The sequence below is a fragment of the Eurosta solidaginis genome, chromosome 4 (genome assembly GCF_040869045.1).
Source record: "Eurosta solidaginis isolate ZX-2024a chromosome 4, ASM4086904v1, whole genome shotgun sequence".
NCBI lineage: Eukaryota > Metazoa > Arthropoda > Insecta > Diptera > Tephritidae > Eurosta > Eurosta solidaginis.
The window spans coordinates 43171924-43190493 of record NC_090322.1 but is presented as its reverse complement, the minus strand read 5'-3'; the positions used below and the strand labels follow the sequence as shown (position 1 = coordinate 43190493).

General features: G+C 37.9%; 1 protein-coding gene across 1 annotated transcript; it reads right to left on the bottom strand.

Annotated features, from left to right (window-relative positions):
* Positions 1 to 5464: 5464 nt before the first annotated feature.
* LOC137247857 (uncharacterized) lies at positions 5465 to 6507 on the bottom strand. The gene is made up of 2 exons (XM_067778791.1): positions 6398 to 6507; positions 5465 to 6341 (listed from the first exon to the last, which is right to left on the bottom strand). The coding sequence occupies exons 1-2, from the start codon at positions 6456 to 6458 to the stop codon at positions 5566 to 5568; spliced, it is 837 nt and encodes a 278-aa protein (XP_067634892.1). The 5' UTR covers positions 6459 to 6507; the 3' UTR covers positions 5465 to 5565.
* Positions 6508 to 18570: the final 12063 nt, after the last annotated feature.

Sequence of the window (18570 nt, the reverse complement as noted above, 5' to 3'; positions counted from 1 at the left end):
GGCGGCGGCGTCCAGCGGCGTCCGGCGCGTTTCTATATTTTCTACTCGTTTAAGACTGTTTAGGTCATTTATTGTTCATGTCGAAAATTGGTCGGATATGGTCGAAAGTGGTATCAACGGATGCGCATCACTGCAAAAACAGGCGTTTTCGATGTCAGCTTAACACGGATTTTGCATCATCCAATTCAGCAAGTTATTAAAACAGAACACTAAAAGAAAAGTTATATCATAAATTTATATGCTTACGTTGCATATTTTTTTTTTTTTTTCAAAAAATTAATAATGAACAGTGAATTCAAATCAAATGACCCAATTTTTTTTGTTTTTAATTGTATATTGCTATTGGCTGAAAGAATAAGCGAAATAAGTGATGCAAAATCCTTTAGTAGGTTCTAGGGGCATAAACACTCCTTTGAAATGATTCTTACTTCATACTTAAGTTGAGGATATATGTACTTATGAGAACGGTTTGAAAAATCACTTGGGCTTACATTCAAACACATGTTGTTTGTTTGCGAATCTATACAATAGCGTCTGAAATGTGAATTTTGATTTTCACACTTCATCCCTCAACACCCAAGTCTCCCGGTTTGATATTTCCTACAGTTGGCGGCCATATCCAAAACTAGTCCCTTGGAGTGAATTACATTGATTATAGCCTATCAACCAAGTTTAAATGTCACCTATACGTTACGGCTCTTTTACAAATGTGAATACGGAGGCACATTTTTTAACCAGGTGAGGCTTTGTCCTTCGCAAGAACACTCAAAGTGGTGAAGCAAAAGCTTTCCCAAGACAGTCGAACTAATGACCGAGTGTGTTACTACCCTAACGTAGTGGACAGTCGATCTAGTATGAAAACTGAAGCAACGTGGTCATCCATAATGAGCTCTTATATCATAAGGCCGGAAGGTAGGTAGGTTGAACTGGCCGGTCCATGCGGACCTCACATAGACTGATTGAGTCCGTAGTGTTACCAGAAGTTTGTTTTAACGACCAAACTGAAAAACCCTATCAAAAACCAGGACCTATATTATAAAATAACTCCGTCCTCTTGGCAAATACTAGAAGCTTCCTAGGACTTAAGCCACTTGCTGCTTCTAGATCTGACAGCTGTATCACTCCTTATAGCTGGAGTCTTAGCCCGGCAAGTGCAGGGCACGAGCACAGAACGTGCTCGATCGTTTCCTCCTCCAACCCGCACTTCCTACATCTGCTATCACTGACCAAGCCTAGTTTAAAGGCATGTAACGCCAGAAGGCAGTGTCCAGTCAGAATTCCCGTCATGAGTCTACAGTCCTCTCTTTTTAATGATAGGAGCAACTGTGTTAGTCTAAGGTTGTAAAACCTTCACATAATCTTCGAAACTTTACAGCCCCGCGCTTGAACCCACGCCTTTCCCGCTTGGTCGATCATGTGCACCTCTCGCCTTCGCTTAATCTCGCCCAATCTAATTGGGACATCTACGGAGCAAGCTTCAAGAGATGCGCCCTTTTTAGCTAGTTCGTCCGCTTTTTCATTCCCATCTATTCCCATATGCCCTGGGACCCATAAGGCCGGAAAACAGCAGTTAACATTTTTCAACTTACAATCGGCCGACTTTCATTTTAAAATATCGTTTTGATTTAAGGAAGACTGCTGAAATCAATGTTGAAACGTCTGCAAACTTTGGTCTACATTTTAAAAATTTTATCCAGGGTCCTTGTAATATTTTAAGTATATAGATGCGCCGAGGATTATACGACTTTCATCCATGAGTTACGCTCTGACATCCACTTAGACTGCTTATAATTTCGAGGGCGGCATCATTGGCCGAATAGTCACTCCCTAACGTTTGGAGGTGTTTCTCTGGTGTAGCTCGGCAGCACAGCGCGACAAAAACATCCGGTAAAAGTCTTAGGAGCTACACCTAGAGCTTCTAGGAAAGTGACGTCGCCGAAGATACATATGAGTTCGAAGTCGCAGTCCTATAGCTTCTGTGCTGGCATATGGTGTGAGGGTCAGGAGGCGTGGTAGCGACTGGTGGTCTGGATTGCTACTGTTCGCACATCGGGAATTGTAGCTCGAAAAAACTGGATGCGCCCTGTGCCACGAGAGTCATGAGTATTAATAGACTATTAATAGCAACCGTAAGTCACCTTTGTGAGTGACCGCTAAGGAGCCACACATGATTTAAAGAAATTGTGTTCGCGATGATTATTAGGAGTTAACCCTAGGTGAGACTACGCTTTGCACGAGATATACAGACAAAAGTGTGGCTATATTATGTATCTCTATTTCAAGGAGTTACTCCTGGAAATTTTTGAACAGTCTGCGAGATAAAAATCCCGGATCTTTCCGAAACGGCCAACACGTTGATTTCCTTAAATACATACAAACAATACCTTTCCTAAATATTAATTTTTTTAAATAGAAAAATCAAGGCGGCCCACGCCGCCGCCGCCGGTACATAATAAAGCCTACGCAGCCGCCGCCTATAAAGTGATCGGCGTAAACCTCTAGTATGCACATAAAAGGGATGCCCAATAAAATAATCAACATTATAAAGGCAATGTATGCCGAATTTAAGTGCCGGGTCAGTCACGATAGGTGCCTCTCAGAACCCTTCGAAATTAAAAGCGGGGTGCGAAAGGGGTGCATACTCTCGCCGCTCTTGTTTATCTTGGCATTAGACGAGATTATGAGGAACGCAGAAAATGGTGGACACGGTGTACAGTGGACGCCTTTCACTCAGCTAGGGGATTTAGAATATGCAGACGATGTCTGCCTGCTAAGCCACAGAAGTACTGACCTTCAACACAATTTAGAAGCTGTCAACACACATGCAAAGGAGGCCAGACTAAGCATCAATACAGCGAAAACCAAAGTCACAAGATGCGGCTATAGTATTTCATCAAGGCCATTGATGCTTACGGTTGACGAAAATGAAATCGAAGGTGTAGAGTCCGTTGTTTATCTTGGTAGTATTGTCTCAAATAAGAGCGGTGCAGATGAGGACGTTCAGTCTCGCATAAACAAAGCAAGAATGGTTTTTGGGCAACTGGCAAACGTGTGGAGGTCCAGCCAAATATCTTTAAAAACGAAGCTTCGACTGTTTAATTCGAATGTTAAATCAGTACTGTTTTATGCTTGTGAGACGTGGAAAAGCTCAACTTCAATTCAGAAACGTCTACAAGTTTTTATCAATAAATGTCTGCGCCGAATCCTGAAAATTCGATGGCCGGAAAGAATTTCAAATGACGACTTATGGTCTAGAACAAATCAACCTAAGGCTGCCACAGAAATAACCAAGCGTAAATGGTCGTGGATTGGTCACACTCTCAGAAGACCTCCAGTAAATATAGCCAGACAAGCATTGCGATGGAATCCACAAGGAAGCCGACGACCTGGTGCACCAGCGAAAACTTGGCGCAGAACTGTGGATAAAGAACTCGAAGACGCAGGATATACGTGGAATGACATCACAAGAACTGCACCTAACAGAATAAGATTTAAGTCGGTGGTCGAGGCCCTATGCTCCAATAGGAGTTGAGGAGGATGATGATGATGATGATGATGCACATAAAATATCTTTTGATCATCAACATTGTGTTTTCAAGGATGAAAATACTTGAACCAAATTAGACAACATATTGGACTTAAAGTGTTCTCATATTTAACCCAAGTATAATTCTGCCATTATTGAATATTTGCGTATTATTTCTAGGTATTTTCATACTAATTTAGCAGAATAAGTATGTATTTTTTTAATTTAAGGCGTTTGGTATTCAAACTTGCAGCTTTTCATATTTAAATAAATCAAACTTAAAATGAATAGGAACGTATTTAAAATTCCTAGACGGTTTTTCTCTGGGTGTAGAATGCAAATGTGTTCACAGCCTATAAGAACGATTACGTGTCATATTGTTAGCAAATAATGGTAGTGCTGAACTTCCGAATTTCCCCAAGACTAGTTGGTCGAAAGTTTCATTCTTTCTGCACATCATAAAGATTGGTGAAGTTGGATGCATCTTCAAAAAATTTAGTCGGCAAATAGTTTTGGAAATACTCATACTTACTCACTTTTGACTATTTTAGGCATTTGATTAGGTGGGGTAAAATTAAAATCAGCAATTCGGTCATTACTGCGAGAGCACCTCCATTGAATGTCACTTTTCTGAGATATATATGCCCAATCAAAACATTAATTTCCCGCTTCCGCTTCTGGGGTACTTATTTTTTTAGTAGAAAACTGAAACTGAACGCAATACTCTCACGGAAGGATACTCATTTTGTGGAATTCTCGTTCCATTTCACTTTCCTCACAACTCGTATCGTCACTTCCCACCTCTTTATCTCCTTTAGAACGTTTGCTAGTTAGCACTGCGGAATGCATTTCATCATTATCTCAACTCCTAAAAACGCATATAAATGAGAGGACTGTATACACATGGCGCTATTCTGACTGGACACTACCTTCAGGCGTCATGTGCTATTAAACTTCGCCTAGTCAGTGATATCAGACGTAGAAAGTGCCGCTTGGAGGAAGAAACTATCGATCACGCTTTGTGCTCGTGCGCTGCGTTTGCCAGGCCATTACTCCAGCTACTAGGAGTAATACAGCCGTCAGATCTAAAGGTAACAAGAAAGCTTTTAGTATTTTCCAAGAGGACGTAGTTATTTAATATCATAGGTCCTATTTTTTGATAGGGGTTTTCAGTTTAACCAGTAAACAAACTTCTGGTAACCCTGTGGACTCTTTCTGTCTATGTTAGTTCCTCTCGGACTGACCATTTCCACCTAATCTAACCTAACAACTGCATTAAAAATGGATCAGAGTAGATGTGGAATGAAGGGGATCTTGCTCCTCTATTCAAGTTGATATCGTAACTTTCTTTGGTGTTTAATTAAGTAGAAAGTCTGCTGTTGAACTAATGCGGCATCATCTCGCACCGAGTTAGGGCTTTCACAGTGGACAGCACTTTCTTCGAGTGCGAATGTAAAAAACCACACACTAACCCCTCAAACTAACCCTGCCAACATCACATGCGATCAAAACGGTCAAATAAAGCTTTGATTAAACTGTGGTAGCAAAAGAGACCTCACATAGACAAAATGTGTCCATAACGTTCCGAGGAAATTTGTGCAAAGAAATAAATGTAGAAGATTAATATATGCAAAAGACGGCAATTGGGAAAAACTTTACTACAACTAAGGCATGACGTAGCTGAATGCGTTTGTAACCATTTCAACTATCGTAGGAGTGCGGGTTCGAATCCCACTCCCGGGAGAAAAGGCTTTGAAGAGATTAAAAGGTGTAATCGAAACAGCTGTCGCCTTGTCCGTCCTGATGTCACGTTGTTTAAATTTTTCCCAAATTATTAAATAAAATTATAAAATTAAAAATTGCTTGAAATAAATGTTTTCATACATTTTCATACCGGCAATCCCCGATTAACTCATAGAAATAAATTAAAAATCTGTATTTAAATATTAAAATTTTTTTTTAATATTCAAAAGCAAAAAAAAAAAAAATCAATAGAGAAACCGGAAAGAAAATTTAATTTGCCTGCAGCTTGATTTTATTTATGTGAAGTAGGCGTCATCGTCATAACCTGCACAAGCCTGCGATGCTGGTTTTCGTTTAATTGGCTTAATCGGTACATACGCATATGCTTCTTCTTCATCGGAATCTGAATCCACATAAAAATATTTAGGTTTATATGTTGGAGCCGAAGGGGCATACACTGGAGCTGGTGCATATGCTGGAGCTGGTGCGTAAGCTGGAGCGGGTGCTGCTGCATATGCCGCTGCTTTATGTTTCACCGATACTAGTTTTGGCTTTGGAGCTTTATATTGAACAGAGACTGGGTCAGGTGCATACGCTGGCGCGGGTGCTGGGGCATACGATGAAGCTGTTGCATATGCTGAAGCTGGTACTGGTGCATATGTTGGAGCGATTGCTGGTGCATAAGCGGGTGCTGGGGCATAAGCTGGAGCGGGTGCTGGTGCATAAACTGTAGCGGGTGCTAGGGCATATGCTGGGGAATAGGCTGGATATGGATATTTCGATTCCTTTTTGTTTTCCACCAAATCTATTTTGTTTTCCAATTTATCTTTTTTTTTATCCTTAACCAAATCCAACAAGTCCAATAATTTGGCATCCAGTCCCTCTAATTTGGATATTTTATCTTCCAACACATCACCCAAACCAAATTTATCCTTTTTCTTTTCGAATAAATTGAAAGGTTTAAGCAATTTTAATGTAGGAAACTTGAGTTTGTAGTGTTCGTCAGATTCTTCATTAATACCATCGTCATCAAAGCTTATTAGACTTTTCAAAGCGCACGAATGTTGAAAGGCTAAATATAAATAAAACAAAATTAGTGAATAAATTTGTTTACTTAAGTAAACTAACCAAAAATAGCTAAAAGCAATAACGCCAACTGCTCTCGTCTGTTCAACATGTTGTTCCACATACGCAAGGGACCGTTAGTTGTGTCTGAACTTTATTGACTGATCCATTTGCTATTTATGTACGGTATATAAATAAAAAATGTCATCTTATTTACCACATTCGACTCATTTCAATATTTCTGGTGGAGATTTTCTGGAATTAGTCTAAAGGCACGTTCACATTACAACTATTGCACTGTGTTTGTGCGATAAGGGCTAGCCTAGCTGTGTTACCACGCATTCTGGTGGGTGGGCTAATGTCTGCGATAAAAACTATCAAACAATGCATATCGACTTTTGCGTGCCTGAATGACGGTATTTGCGGCTTTGCATGTTTTGGGACGGGACTAACATGTTTTGTGCCGAATCCGAACGGCATTATCACTGTAAAGCTTTTCATGTCAGAATTACACTCGGCTTGCCAAAGCACTGCCGCCGAAGGGCGACCCCGCTTAGAACAACTTTGTTCTTAATGAACATGAAAAAAACATGTTTCTAAAATTTTGATGTTGCTTTACCCGAGGCGTGAACCCAGGAACTTCAGTGCGGTAGACGGACAACGGTACTACCACACCACAGCGGCCGCCATAGTAGGGTATGGTACTATTTTGCTACATTTTTACAACCTTAAAAATGTAATATGCGCAAAAAAGCCAAACTCGATATATCTCCTCCTTGGAAATTGCAGTGCAAAGAGATCTTAGATCTTAAATCCTAATATAATTTGGAGAAGGTATTGGGTTTTATGACAAAAACTGTTTTTCTTTTATAAAAATGACCTAAATCAATTGGAAACAACGCCCAATTTTTATACCCAGCATTCCGTCCGTTAATTTGAGCCAAAATTTAAATATTCTCGTCAATCATATTTGTATTGAAAATGATGAAAATCAGATAATAATCATGCCTACCTTTTCGATATCGGAAATTTCGAAAAATTTAAAAGTGGTAAAAGTCATTCACGAATACCGTCAAAGTGCTGAAATTTTGCTGGTGAGCTATTTTAACACGCTTTTATTAGCTTGGCCTGTATCTATGTATGTAACGGAATCTTTGAGCTTAATTTTCACCTGTTTCTAGAAGTCTGATTAATTGGAAACTTTGCATACATATCAAGAACCGATGACAATGCATTAATGTGGTGGTCTGGTGACATAAGGTCAACGGCCATAAGGTCAATTGGCCTTATTACCACTTTGAATGACCATAAGTTTGATTGAAACTTTGCACACGTATGAAGGCTCGATGACAATGCAATAATATGATGGTGGGGTGACATAAGATTAACGGACATAAGGTCAATTGCACTTATGACCACCCCAAATGACCATAGATTTGAAACCTTGCACATAATGCGAAAAACGAATTCCTTTGTCAATGATAGAAGTGGATGCATGGCACATATACGTAAGAGCATACCGGAGCCCTTTTTAACACGCTTTTATTAGCTTGGCCTGTATCTATCTATGTATATATGTATCCATGTATGTATGTAACGGAATCTGGAGTGGAGCCGAGAGCCCCGGGATGCAGAGCTCCAAACTCTGTTGCACCTTTTGAAGCATTTTAAGATAGGTACTTTTAGCTAGTGCAGGCCACCAGACCAAGGCACCATAAAGAAGAATCGAACGCACAATGGCTGTGTAAATCCAGTAGGTCAACTAAGGGTAGAATCCCCAGGAGGTGCCAATTGCCCTCTTGCAGGTGAACAGCTCTGCTGCTGCCCTCTTGGATCGCTCCACTATATGGTCACTCTATAATAGCTTCCTATCCAGAATGACTCCCAAATACTTGACTTGATCGCTAAACGCTAAGAACGTACCCCCAATTCTTGGCGGTGTAAGATTTGGTACTTTGTACCTCCTCGTGAAGAGGACAAGCTCGGTTTTATCCGGGTTGACTTCCAAAAATGTGGCGGGTTGTACTCCTGGATCAGCTCCAGGATGTCAGCTGGGTCCGTTGGCGTCACTGGAACCGAGGCTCTAGCACTTGGTCGTGAGGGAATATCACGCGCCTCCACTACCTTGAGGCGCGCGCCCGGATATACCACCCCTATCAGCGTGACGGCGGCCCTATAGAGGTTTACCGACCTGGCGTCGTCACAGGCTATTTGCTTGAAATTGCCCTGGAACCACCCTGCATCGGTGTAAGATGGCGGTGGACCAGGGTTGTCTTCCTTAACCTTAACGGCGACCGTAGCGAGCGCGGCCTCGATCCACTTCCACTGTTGTTTCGGGATCCTGTCATCTTCGCTGCTCTCGTCTATAATGCCAATGATCTGCCGACCCTTGGCAATTTCGGAGAAAGACCGCGTCCAGCCTCCCTGCGTCTTGGCCCTTGGGATTGGATTCATCCATAGACCGTTGTCTTTTCGAGGTTTCATCACTCTCGACTAAAACTTTTAAATTTACTTGAACTAAAAAATTTAAAATAATTAATAGTTTACAAAAACTAAAAAAACACGCTTTTATAGCTAACCGAACTAAAAAATAGAAAATAATTTTCAATTAAAAAGAGGTTATATAACAGTAGTAGAAGGTCAAACAATCATTTATAGTTAATCACCTCAAAATAAGATTATAATAAAATTTAAGTTATTACCAGAATAATTTAATTCACAGCAAAAAGCGTGGGGTGCTTGATATTGAATATTACAATCATTCTATTGGCAACTATCTGAGAGGAAGGATATGAAATGTAGTCAAATGCACCCACGCTTTTTAATCTGATTTATATTATTCTTATATTAAATTTTATTATAATTTTATTTTGAGGTGATTAACTATAAATGATTGTTTGACCTTCTACTACTGTTATATAAACTCTTTTTAATTGAAAATTATTTTCTATTTTTTAGTTCGGTTAGCTATAAAAGCGTGTTTTTTTAGTTTTTGTAAACTATTATTTATTTATACTCAGCTGAGCAGAGCTCATAGAGTATATTAATTTTGTTCGCATAACGGCGGGGTACCGTAACGGCATAAACTAATCGAGATAGATATAGACAAATGATCTGGACGAAGAAAGAAATTCATTTAGCTATACCCGTCCGTCCGTCCGTCCGTCCGTCTGTTCGTAAACACGATAACTTGAGTAAGTTTTGAGGTATCTTAATGAAATTTGGTATGTAAATTCCACACATCTCAGGTCGCTATTTAAAATAAATGAAATCGAACTATAACTACGCCCTCTTTTGAGATTCTGAGCACCATAGTTGAAATGTGTTGATATGTTCGAAATTATTAGTTTTAAATCTATTGTTAGTATACTGTTTAGTATGACTATTATTGAACTATCTTACGCAGCAGATTTTAACCTGCCCTATATTTGAAAAATTAAACTCCCTTCCCATTATCACTCTCTATATCATCGAAAACTACTAATTTTTCTCTAATATCTCGTTCTTATTCCTGTACTTCCCTTATTGCATATATCTCCGTTTCCTTCTCATTTTATTTCTGCCTCCCACTCACAAACCCATTTCCAGTCCTAGTCACACTCCCACTCCCATTCTCACGCATACTCTAACTCAGACTAACACTCCTACTCCTACATTAATGTATATGTCAAATATTGCATCATATGATAACCTAGATATAGGGAATACAATGTTTTGCTTCACTCCCCCGCGCCCAATTCCGCTCTAAGTCCTACTTCTACTTTCATTTCCAATCCTTCTACCACCTAATATTTTTGATTTATGGAATCTCTTTAGCCGAAGTGGCTACCTGCTTGAATAATATGGAAATAGAGAGAATTTAAATATTTCCTGGGTAGGGGTTTTGGTTGTAAAGATGGGGATTCCTGCTATTAGCGAACTTTGGGCATTATTAGTTGTAGTGCTTTGTTTAGCTATATTCTATTAAAATAATTTGTTAAAAATAAACGATTATGAGCACAAAAATAAATCTATTTGTAATATGGCACTATTGTGAATATTTGATTATAACTTACACTGTATTACCGGCAGTTGCTAATTTTCGCCAGATGGCAGCGCAAGCGCATGTAAGTTTGTAGATGTTTGATTGATAGAACAACCGATTTCTGTTGATATTTGATATGAGACTTTTATATTTGTTGCGCACGATGCGCACGGGTCCGGTTCGTCTAATTGATTAATAATTCTGTCGTAATGAACATGACACCACAGTTAGGGCTGCACCGCATGGGAGGTTGGAAAATGCATGTCTTCAAGCAAGCCTCTCGAATTATTGTCTCTAATTATTATAGGTAATAAGTATGAGATTTTTAATAAGGAAGAGCGAGTCATAGAGTATGGAAATGTGTGCTATGCTTATTCAAATCCTGACACAACAGCGGAAAGGTTCGTACATTTCAAAGTTTGATCTATAGCAGGGGTCTGCATTCCAAAACAAAAGTGTGCTCTCATCACCTATGCGGAGAGACAATCTATTTTAATTATTGAAGACATGTGATCTACAGGGACGTTGAACATAATCTCATCAAGAAAAGCCAGCCTTAGGTAGTGAAGATTATGGGAATACGGAAAGGACAAAAATAAGAAAGGGAAATGGAAGAAAATATAGAAAAGTCGAAGTATATTCGATGATATAGACTCTATATTATAGAGAGCGATAGACGGAAGGGCATTACATAAGTCTAAAAATCGAAATTGCATAACTTAATTTCACTGATTAAGCGTGTTAATGACTTCACTTGACAGTTAATTAAGTTATGTTTGCCTCGAGGAACTTTAATTATGTTTTGCTACGTCAGGCTATTAACTTTTCAATTTCCAAAAATTAATTATTTTTCTTATTATCTGAATTTCCCCACAATTTATTAGCCTTCAATCGTTTCGGTCTAATAACATTACTGTCAATATTGACATTTTAAATGTCAAATAAGATTCAGGCTTTGTGACAGCAGCAACATTTGCACACGCAATTCAGCAAAAGCGTTGAATAATCAAAATGGCCAATCAAGACCAGCGCACCAAAGAGGGTAAGGAAAGACTAATCAATGCGCTAATCGAGCAGAGGAAATGGTATTTGAATGACACTTGAGATTTGATATAATTAACGCAGCCATAAAAATGCAATGTGTTATTGTTATTTAAGAGCATTGTACAGGGTGATTGTTCAGGTGTAGTATGTTGCCCTGACAGTTGACAAAAAAGTTGTAAAATATAACCCTGACACAACCTCGGTAATTTTTGATGTCATGCCTTGCTATAGTTCCCCACATGTTTCTCCAACCTGACTGCAGGTCTCCCACTTCCTCTGCTGCAAAATTCGGGTATAAATGGAAATGCTTTCTGCGCTGGAGCCCATGATAACCAACCTCAATTGGAAGAATACCATTTGCACTGTCTGGAAGTGTTAAAAGAACAATCGATAGCAAGTTGTCATGTAGGCTCAATGTAGGAGAGAGAGTTTAAACAGTTCGGAAAAAGGTGGATTTTATCTATCACTGGCTGTATAATGTGGTGGTTAAACACATGTGGGGCATATTAGTCTGATGGAGCGTATAACACTGAACTTGTATTGTCAAAAAGAGGAAAAGCACGAAGCACATGACTGTGTTTGGACTTTGTTTGTTCACTTGTAGAAACACAGCATACTCTGTGTTCAGGACTCCACCGGAGCAGGGTGGGAGCTCAATTGGAGTGTGGGCTTGGTGTACTTGTTTACGTATAGCACAGTTATATCCTAGTTTATTTTTTTTTCGTGTTCTCGAATTCAGACGAAACTTTATCTTAACGGGTTTTTGCAGCGCCTTTCAGTTCTTTCCCACGCTTTAACGGCGAGCTTAGTACTTTTTCTAACAGTCAAGCTGAACTTAAAGCGATGTGTTCAGCCGGCATGTTGCTAAAGATGGTAGGCGCATATCTGCTCTCTCCCTTTCTCTCGATTGCATGTAATCTCTTGGCAATCAATATCAATCAAAATATAACGACACTTCTGGATCGTCGCTGGCTAAAGGGAGCTTGAAACTCTTCACGATATTTGCAGTTTGGATAGGTCGGTCTCGGGTCAGATGAGCAAATACTTTGAGAGCCTTGAGCACTTTGTCTTCTCAGTATCTGTAACTTTATTTCTAGCATAATATATCACTTTTGCTGGATTCTCCAATTATATATACTCTCAGAGGCCCTACGGATGGATGGAAAGGTCAATGCAGAGTTTTGTTTATTAAAATCTTTGATTCAGCTTAAAATTGTGCCTTCCTGATGCGGCGTCCCCCAGTCCTCCGCGTTGCAGTCGAAGGTGGTGGGCTTGAGGCTCACATCGCTCGCTGCTGCGTCTAACTAGTCTGTTCACCGGAGTCTGTCCCAGTTTCAAAGGATTACAACTCATATACTCTCAACGAAGAAGTTGAATGTGAAAGTGACCTTGTATTAACAGAAGAATGGAAAAGTTTTTGCAGAGTGTTTTTGTTAAAATCTCAAATTTAGCCTAAAATGTTGCGAACTATGTTAGTTGGTTAAAGCTGGCTTAGAGTAACACGTTTGAAATTTCGCAGTTCACTTATTGTCGGCTTTGAGATATGTGAGTCTCAAGTTTGCTAAGCTCAGGCGTCCAGATCTTCTTTGTGAGTCCTTCAGAGCAACCGAATAGCAGAACTATTCTCTATTGGAATCGACTATTGACAAGTCACTGTCTGATCGCAGATCCTACGGTGCCATTGAATATTATGGACAACTTTAGCTGTGTTAGCCGTGTGGAAGATTGCTAGATTAGAACCATGACGTCATTACATGCTCAGGTGGAGAGGCGAGTTTTTGTGACGAGATTTTCATTTAAAAGACAAATGCGCCCATTCTGAAAGTCCTCTTATGTTGGTATTGATTCGACTCACCCTGTTAACCCCCAAACTCACCAAATTGAATAACCCAAATTTCTTGCGCTTGCTAATGTCAAAGAGATTTTGTGATATCAAATTTGTGCTGCTTTAAGGGCGTATACCACACGGCAGGGGGCAAGCGACAAATTGAATTTGCAGTCAGAAGTGCGTAAAAGTAATTAAAATCACAGCAAAGAAATTTTTCGACTACAAAAACAACAACAACAATTTTCTTACGTCACATTAACTTAAGAATGAATGACTGCTTAAATGAATGAGTGAACAAATAAACGCACGCGAAAGCGTTGACTTGCATATTGACATTTGTATGCATTGTTGATAGTTGCCAATATTTGTAAGTTTATTGTTTGTGCACATACATGCACACATGCATATAGTGGGTTAAATGTGCATACATATGTGTGTATTCGCATTTATTGGTCGGCATGCGCTGTTTGACAGTTCATTGACATTGCCTTGGCACGCGTTCACGCGCCTAGCGCAAGCATATAAACTTACAAAAACAACAAAAGCGACTCTAACAAACAAAAGTATTGAATAACTTCAACGACAAAGGTTGAATTGAAGATTAAGTATATACCCATTTGTTGAATGTTATAACATTTTGGTGCTAATTTAACTAGGAAAGGTTTCGAATCATTTTCAGTATCTAGCAAGTTTTCGTGTATATCTCCACTGCTGAGTGGAAATCCCAATCTCGGCTGCCTAGAGATAGGATTGTACTGGGTACTTACCATTTTTATGGGTAAATACCAGGAAAATACCCGGAATATTCCTTTTATGTATCTTTTTTTGGATATTTAAAAGTAATTTGAATCGAGGCTGCTTGGAATTACAATTCAGCAATTAAATTTATATGTACGTAATTTTCGTTATGATTTGAAACAAACAACCCAGCAAACACTCGGAGTCAACAATTAGTCTGAAGGGAGTCCATACTTTGGATCGTTTGCAGTAACTCATTTAGGAGCCTGAAGTGAATGCTATGTAAATTCTAGCACGCTCATATTTTGGCTCTAACATAAGTCTTATACAGGCCTCCTTCCCATATCATATATGTATGAGCCTTATTGGCCTAATATACTACTAATTTTGAGTTCTTTAATGACACAACTTCAGTGCTTTTAGGAAAAATTTTTGACACATGTCCGCAGCGGAAAACATAGGGGAGAAAATTGCTGTGATAAATCTCTCATGAGGATAAGATAGAAATGAAATTAGTATTAGTTGAATAAAATTTTATTTCGAATAAATTGTAGCAGAAAAATTTCTGAGCTTATATTCCGGACCTGCCTAGTTTACTAATTTTATTGTTTTACGTTGGTTCATAATTCCATTAAATTGGAGTCATAAAATACTGTTAGGTGATAGTATTTTTGAGGCTGATATTTTTCACATATTGCGCAGCCATATTGAACTCCAGAATTGTAAGCGCTTCGAGAATGTTTATAGGGTACACATATTTACGCAAACAAAGCTACCCCTCAAACGTGCTCACGAGGCTCATAATTTAAGAATCCGAAACGAGTCCAAAATAAGTGGGAAATGTAGGAATCGGAAGTTTCGAAACGCGTAGGACAGTAAAAGAAAATTAAGTTTGGCTTTTATTTAACGACCTTGGCTTGCATGCAAAAATTATCATTTTTCAAATATTTATGTAGGTTAGTCAAAGCGAGTTTGGAACAAATATTGATGCTTTGTTACGACAATTAATGAATTAAATTTACACATTATTATCACCCTTTCTATTATTTTTTGTTTCCGGCTCATGGACGCTTCTCGACATTTTTAATGGGACCGCAAAGCTGCCACGCTCTGTCATGGTGTGTCGAACCATATATGCCCCCAATAAGCGCCGACGATGCCTAATAAATAGGCCAAATAGGTGTCGTATAATCAGAGTTTATCACAGTTAAAAATGACGCCGGAAAGAGTTCCACTAGAGTATTATGTGAGCTGTTAAAAGGCGTTTAAGACTCATTTCGGACTCTTATTTAGGCTCAAATGATATACGTTAATAGGCTAATTTAGGTTTCGGTCTCCAAAATGAGCTCATAGCGACTGCAAACGCTCCAATTTAGATATTTTTTCTGACTTTTGTTTGACTTAAAAATGTTGCTGGGTTAACTACAATTTGGGCAACGGTATGCATAATCGGGTAAAGATTTATTAAAAACGCTGGATTACAGATTAAATCTAATTTAACCGATAGCGCAATGGATAACTACCTACCAATACATTACAAATCGGGTACATTTTGGATTGAATTTTTGTGTTTGTTTCCCATATATTCCAAAAGATTATTTTTACCCTCCTTTTGGGTAAATATTTGGGTATTTACCCATTTTTACCATACATAACCAATTTACCGGGTATTTACCATTGGGTATTTACCCCTTTCCCATCTCTACGGCTGCCGCTTCCAAAACGCTAAATATAAAATAAGTTTCTCTTAGAAAATATAATAATTGAAATTCAATTATTATAAGCCGGTGTTAAGCTCATGAATTCTTAAATATAAGTATAAACTGAACACACCATTAAACAAACATAGCTAAATATCATGGTATAAATATTACAATGTAAAACCGGTGAGCATGATGGAATTATAGAAGGTGGCGGATGTAAGCAGCTTCTTGCTCTAACGCCGCCATCTTGAACGCCTTTAGAAATAAGAATGTTGCCGCTTTACAAAAATACTTTTTTATTCAAAGGAAAAGGTGTATTTAAAAACATAAAAATCGTATTTTTTTTTCAAAAATGTGCAAAGGCATCACTTTTTTATCCAATTCTGCTTTGTGTTGACTTTTCTTTCTATCAAATGTGTGACAATTATCAAATAAAAGTTGGTTTACTTAACGAAATCGGGTAAAAAACGCTTTTTTCTGCGGAAAAAAAGCAAATATAATTGGAATTTTGCCAGCATATAAAGGCAAGAAGCATCATAATTCTCCTTTATGTGATATATTTATTAATAATAATGAGAAATTTATTGTTTCAGAGTGATTTTGTTCCCCTCATATATCCCCATATATATCTACATATATTTGCTTCCTAAGTGGACATATGAAGAAAAACCGAATTTAGGTAAGGAATTAATTAAAAAATAAGAAATTGAAGGTGTTTGATACTAATGGTCCATGTATGTACATGTTCTATAGGTGGATTCTTATGCATTCTATTGTTGCTGGTGGGCCAAAGTCGCACATCTGCATATACAAGTAAAAGTTTGGCTTTTTATTTTTTTGTTGTTGCTGTAACCACAAAAACAACTCGAAGATTTAGGGGAATGTTATTGTTGTGGGCAGGGCTTCGCGCTGGGTGTTTTTGTTAGTTTTATTTTAGTAAAAGATTAGTGAAATTTTATATTAATGCATTTCTTTTAAAATTGTACAGGTGAATCATTACTGTTCGTGGCTGCTGTTACTGCTGACGGATGTGTGCCTTTTCGTGTCTTAAGGTAAAAGTGTCACATAGATTTTGGTTTCCATTAGAGAAGTAAAAATTAAGACTATTCTGCACAGGTCCCACCTATTTAAAAAAAAATATGTTGGAGGACCTTCTTGGAAAAAATTGTAGGGTGGTAGAGGGGAAGGTCGAGAGGGACGGAGAAGGAAAGAGAAAAGGAGATGGGGATAGAAGAGAGTGAATGGCTGGGCGGAGGAGGGAGAGAAGATACTAGTTTATAATCTTATGTTACCTTTTTACAAGCTTTTATTTAACCTCCCTTTTATGTATGTCCCTGAAACTTATAGCATGTTTAGCGACGCCGTGACAATGCAGTCTTAAATAAAAAATTTTTTGGAAAAGTTACGAAATGCGGCCCTACGTCCCCCTCACTGGAAGAGTACGTTAGGTTGACAATTGCGTTGAGAAGCTGAAAATTTCGCTGGCAAAAAATTAGCTCATTTGCTTATTTTAGTCGCCTGTTACCTGTCTCGGGTATATTCTAAACCCCTAATCCCGCTGGGGTCGACATAAATCTGAACAACATTTGGTATATGGTCACACAGATGTATTCCAAGCAATTTATATAATTTATTTTTTACTTTACAGAGGAGCCTCGTTATATAAATTTTAGTACTGCTCGTTCTTCGTAATCTGTTTTGCTTCCCAGGTAACTATACCCTCAAAGCTATAAACCATTCAACACGTCCTTATACAGTTACATGCGACACTACGGATTGCAGGAGTGGTAGCTTTACACATTTACTGTACAACACGCCAAGAAAGGATAAGCGGACATCTTTACAGCACATGTTAACCCTAAAGTAATGCAAATAGAACTAGAGTTACGCGTCTCGATGTCTAACAAAATATCAGAGTAATAGGTTACTTTAATAATAATCTACAGACTTATCTACATATACATTTACATATTTCGTTAGCAGTTTAAGAAAAACAACTACAAAAAGATTATATAACAATATTAATTATAAAATAGGCCGAAAAAAAGTAAACCAGAGATAGCAAACGTGGAGTAAAATAGTTTAAAGATCCAAATAAAATTTTACAATAAAAATAGAAAGACAAATATGTATAGGAATATTAAATAAAAGAATTTCATTGCGGTAATGTGAGATAAAAATAAAATTAAAAGGAGTTTCGAAAATAAAATATGGTTTAAAAATTATAAGAAATTTAAACTGAAATAAAAAAGTTAAAAAAAAGAGAGAATTGTAGAAAATATACTTAAGAAAACTAAATTCCACACATTAAAAAAGTGTATAAATTTACTGTTAAGATTTATGTAAAAGGCACAAACTTATACTTACATATATATATATACATATTAAGTTTCTTTAACATCATTAAAACAGTAATAGTTTAAATAAATTTAATAAAAACAAATAAATAGTTTTTTTTATTTCTGTTTTTATTAAAAACAGAATGTCGAAAGCAAGTTGTTTCTTATGTCATAAGACATGCGCAAAAGAAGGGTATAAACTTTATCATGTACCGAAAAGCGAAATAAAAAGACAATTATGGTCAGAGTTATGTGGAGTGGTCACAATCGGCAAAAATATGCGGTCTTCTCTTTTCAGCAAGTGATTTTGTATCTGGGTCAGACCGAAAACGTATAAAATTAAGTGGGGATGCAATACCAATGATCGTCGAAACACTTACAACGGATATAGAGTGTTGAAAGTTTAACGACGTATCAACGCAAACTGAGTAATTAATTTTTTTTTTAACAAAAATATTCTAGAGGTATTTACGTCAGCATTATTATTGTGTTATCTTCTTAAAAACTATACATAGGTTCCACGGGGTTGGTTTTTACAAACTTAGTAGAAAATTTAACCA

Excerpts from the sequence above, each read along its gene's own strand:
- LOC137247857 (XM_067778791.1), bottom strand. The coding sequence starts at position 6,458 with ATGTGGAACAACATGTTGAACAGACGAGAGCAGTTGGCGTTATTGCTT. Across the intron at positions 6,342-6,397 it reads ATTGCTTTTAGCTATTTTTG|CCTTTCAACATTCGTGCGCT; the intron begins GTTAGTTTACTT and ends ATTTATATTTAG.